General features: G+C 44.4%; 1 protein-coding gene across 1 annotated transcript; it reads right to left on the bottom strand.

Moving 5' to 3' along the window:
• Positions 1–298: 298 nt before the first annotated feature.
• LOC126497993 (60S ribosomal protein L18a-like) lies at positions 299–863 on the bottom strand. Its single transcript, XM_050136306.1, has one exon. The coding sequence runs from the start codon at positions 861–863 to the stop codon at positions 384–386; it is 480 nt and encodes a 159-aa protein (XP_049992263.1). The 3' UTR covers positions 299–383.
• Positions 864–2990: the final 2127 nt, after the last annotated feature.

Below are 2990 nucleotides of genomic sequence, written 5' to 3' on the forward strand. Positions count from 1 at the left end.
CCTCTCCTCAAATTTTTGAGGCAGAGTTTCATGCTCCTAACTCTGATTTCGAACTTGAAGCTGAGGATGACCTTGAACTCCTGATCTTCTGGCCTCTGATCCTAGTGTTGAGATTACAGGCATAAGCCTCTACCTAAAGTGCCAGGAATTCTTGAGCCAGGTCCCCACAATCAGAATGACACACCAGAAGATAACAAAACCAAGAAATAGTAACAGACTTATTTGAAGTCACCCAGGAAGCTAGTGATGGACCTGAACTAACCTCCCATTCGTTTTTGTTTTTTTTTTTCCCCAGGCAGAACTCTGGAGCTTTATTCAGTGGGTCTCTGGGTCTAGAAGAAGGTGTTAGGCCTCTTGGTAGTGAAGCGAGGCTTGTGCTGGCGCTACAGAACACGGTGGGGCAGTGGGAACTTGATCTTGGAGTCATGGAACTGCTTGACAGCTGGCCTGCGACATATGCCAGCGGCGATCTCTTCCACCTTCATGATCTGGATGGAGTGTGCAGGGGCACGATGCCGGGCACCCATGTCTCGGTAGCACTGTGTGACAGCCCCAGCAGTGGTCAGGTCGCGGTACTCGCGGTACATGTTGTGTGTCCCACTGCGGGAGTCATAGCGCAGCCAGATGCCGAAGTTCTTCACGCGCAGGGGGGACTTCTCGAATACCTGCCCACAGTACACGATCTCCCTGGATGACTTCTTCATCTTCTTCAGCTGTGACACGAAGTACCAGAAGCGGGACTTAGCCACCACATGGTTGGGCGCGAAGATGCGCATTCGGTACAGCGGTGGTGTGTGGCATTTCGGGGTGGGCAAGCAGCACCCCACCACCTTGTACTCCCGGAGTGTGCCCAAGGCCTTCATGGCGGTCCGTCCTCGTCCGCCGCCAGTCACAAAAGGACCTCCCATTAGTTTAACATTTCCTATGCAGAAAAAAGGGAGCAAGCATAGTCATCCCATGGGAAGGCAAAGGAGGTTTCATGAATGACAAAGTATTAGGGTCACAGAAAAGGTCATCTGAGTGCTGAGACAAAGTTAAATATTAGGCTTCTCTATTTTAAAAAAATCCTTTATATTTTATTATAATTGTGTGTGTGTGTGTGTGTGTGTGTGTGTGTGTAGATCAGAGGAAAACCTGTGGGAATGGTTTTATTTTGTTTTGATTTTTTTTTTCCTTCTACCATGTGGGTTCGAGCAGCTGCTGCCAGGCCTGGCAGCAAATGCCCTTACCTGTTGAGCCATCTTACCTGCTCCCATTTTTAATGTTTTGAAGATTATGTGGGGTGGTGGTGATGCACACCTGTAATCCCAGCAATCGGGAGGCAGAGACAGGAGAACCTCTGTGAGTTTGAGGCCAGTTTGATCTATGGAGCAGGTTCCAGGACAATTAGAGCTACACGGAGAGACCCTGTCTCACCACAACCACCTCGAACAAAGAAAATTAGGGAAGTCTGTGACTCAGTCTAAGGTGTCAATGACAATGCCAGTTAATCAAATGCTAGCAGACCAGGGGAACATACAGTCCAGGTGCACACCAGATTTATACCTAAATATGATTAGATGATTTAGGTGGAGCCCTAGAGTATAAATTTAGGTATAAATCTGAGCTTGAGTGGAGAAAGAGCCACAGACCTTTAGCATTCTTGGCTTCTGTACACTGGTTTTCTCTCCTCTGGGTCTCTGTCATATGAATTCAAGCCAGCATGGGTTGCTCAGGAATCTCCCTCATTTGCTGTCCCTCTTCTAGAGACCCATGTTTTATTTTCCTTACTGTATGTACAATACCCGAACGTCATTACTGTTATTATATATTTGTTTAGAGTTGAAAGCTTCTCTGTCTTGGCCAATGATGAGATTCTAAAAGTAAGGATATGTTAGGACTCTCAAGTGAGAGGAACGTCTTCCAACTTTCTATTTGTACACCCTAGAAATATTTAGTCTACGATATTTAAAGGCATTTGTGTAAACAGTTGAAATCTTTCTTTGGGGAAATTAAAACAACAGGACTTGATTGCATAGCATGATTCTGTATTTTGCAGATGTTAATATTTAATCATATGCAGAGCCATTTAGCTTAAGTGCATTAATGTAACTCATTTAAAAGAGGCCAGTAATTGTCCTATTAACTCCCAGTCTGCATGTTATCTGCCGTGCCCTGCTGGCAAGGCCAGAGGGGGACTCTTCTGTTGGCACCCACAGAGATTGCTCTGATCTGTTGAAAATCCTGTTAAAATCTAATTACTTAGGAGAATCAGCCAGGGAATATCTAATGAGCTCAAGGAAACCACTAGAAGGAATTCAGTGCTACCAGCCACTGAAATGTCCTGTCTTTCCGCTATACCACCAGCACATGAATACAACTGCCACTGTATAAAGTGTGGTTCTTGTTTGTTATAATCGTGTCTCAGATTTTCTTATGGATTTCCTATGAAGGAGAAATGACAGTGATGTTTAAATAAGTACCGTTCATTTCCTGGCAAATACTAGATGCTTGTCACCAGATCTTAAAGAAGTGTGCCCTGAGTTCTAGCGAAACCAGAGTGCAAACACTGATCCTAAAATTTTGAATTTAGAATGAAAAGCATGTTCATAAAGAAAGTTGGGAAACATGATTCTTTATAATCCCCTTAAAATATCAGTAGTGCCTTTTCCTCTCCATGGCTAACCCAGCCCCGTATTTTTCCAAGGTTGGTGTTCGCTTTCTGTGTGCTTAGGACTCCATTTCCTTAAAATTTGTTGGCTGATACTTGTGGTGTTTCAGGGTAAGGGCTTTGGTGTTAGAGCTGACGTATTCAAAGGCTGATTCTTCCTTCCTTCCTTCCTTCCTTCCTTCCTTCCTTCCTTCCTTCCTTCCTTCCTTCCTTCCTTCCTTCTTTCCTCTCTCTCTCTCTTTCTTTCTTTCTTTCTTTCTTTCTTTCTTTCTTTCTTTCTTTCTTTCTTTCTTTCTTTCTTTTGTGTAACAGGTCCTGGAGCTCACTCTGTAGATCAGGC

The sequence above is a fragment of the Alexandromys fortis genome, unplaced genomic scaffold (genome assembly GCF_014885135.2).
Source record: "Alexandromys fortis isolate MF-2015 unplaced genomic scaffold, M_Fortis_MF-2015_v1.1 scaffold_13, whole genome shotgun sequence".
Lineage (NCBI taxonomy): Eukaryota > Metazoa > Chordata > Mammalia > Rodentia > Cricetidae > Alexandromys > Alexandromys fortis.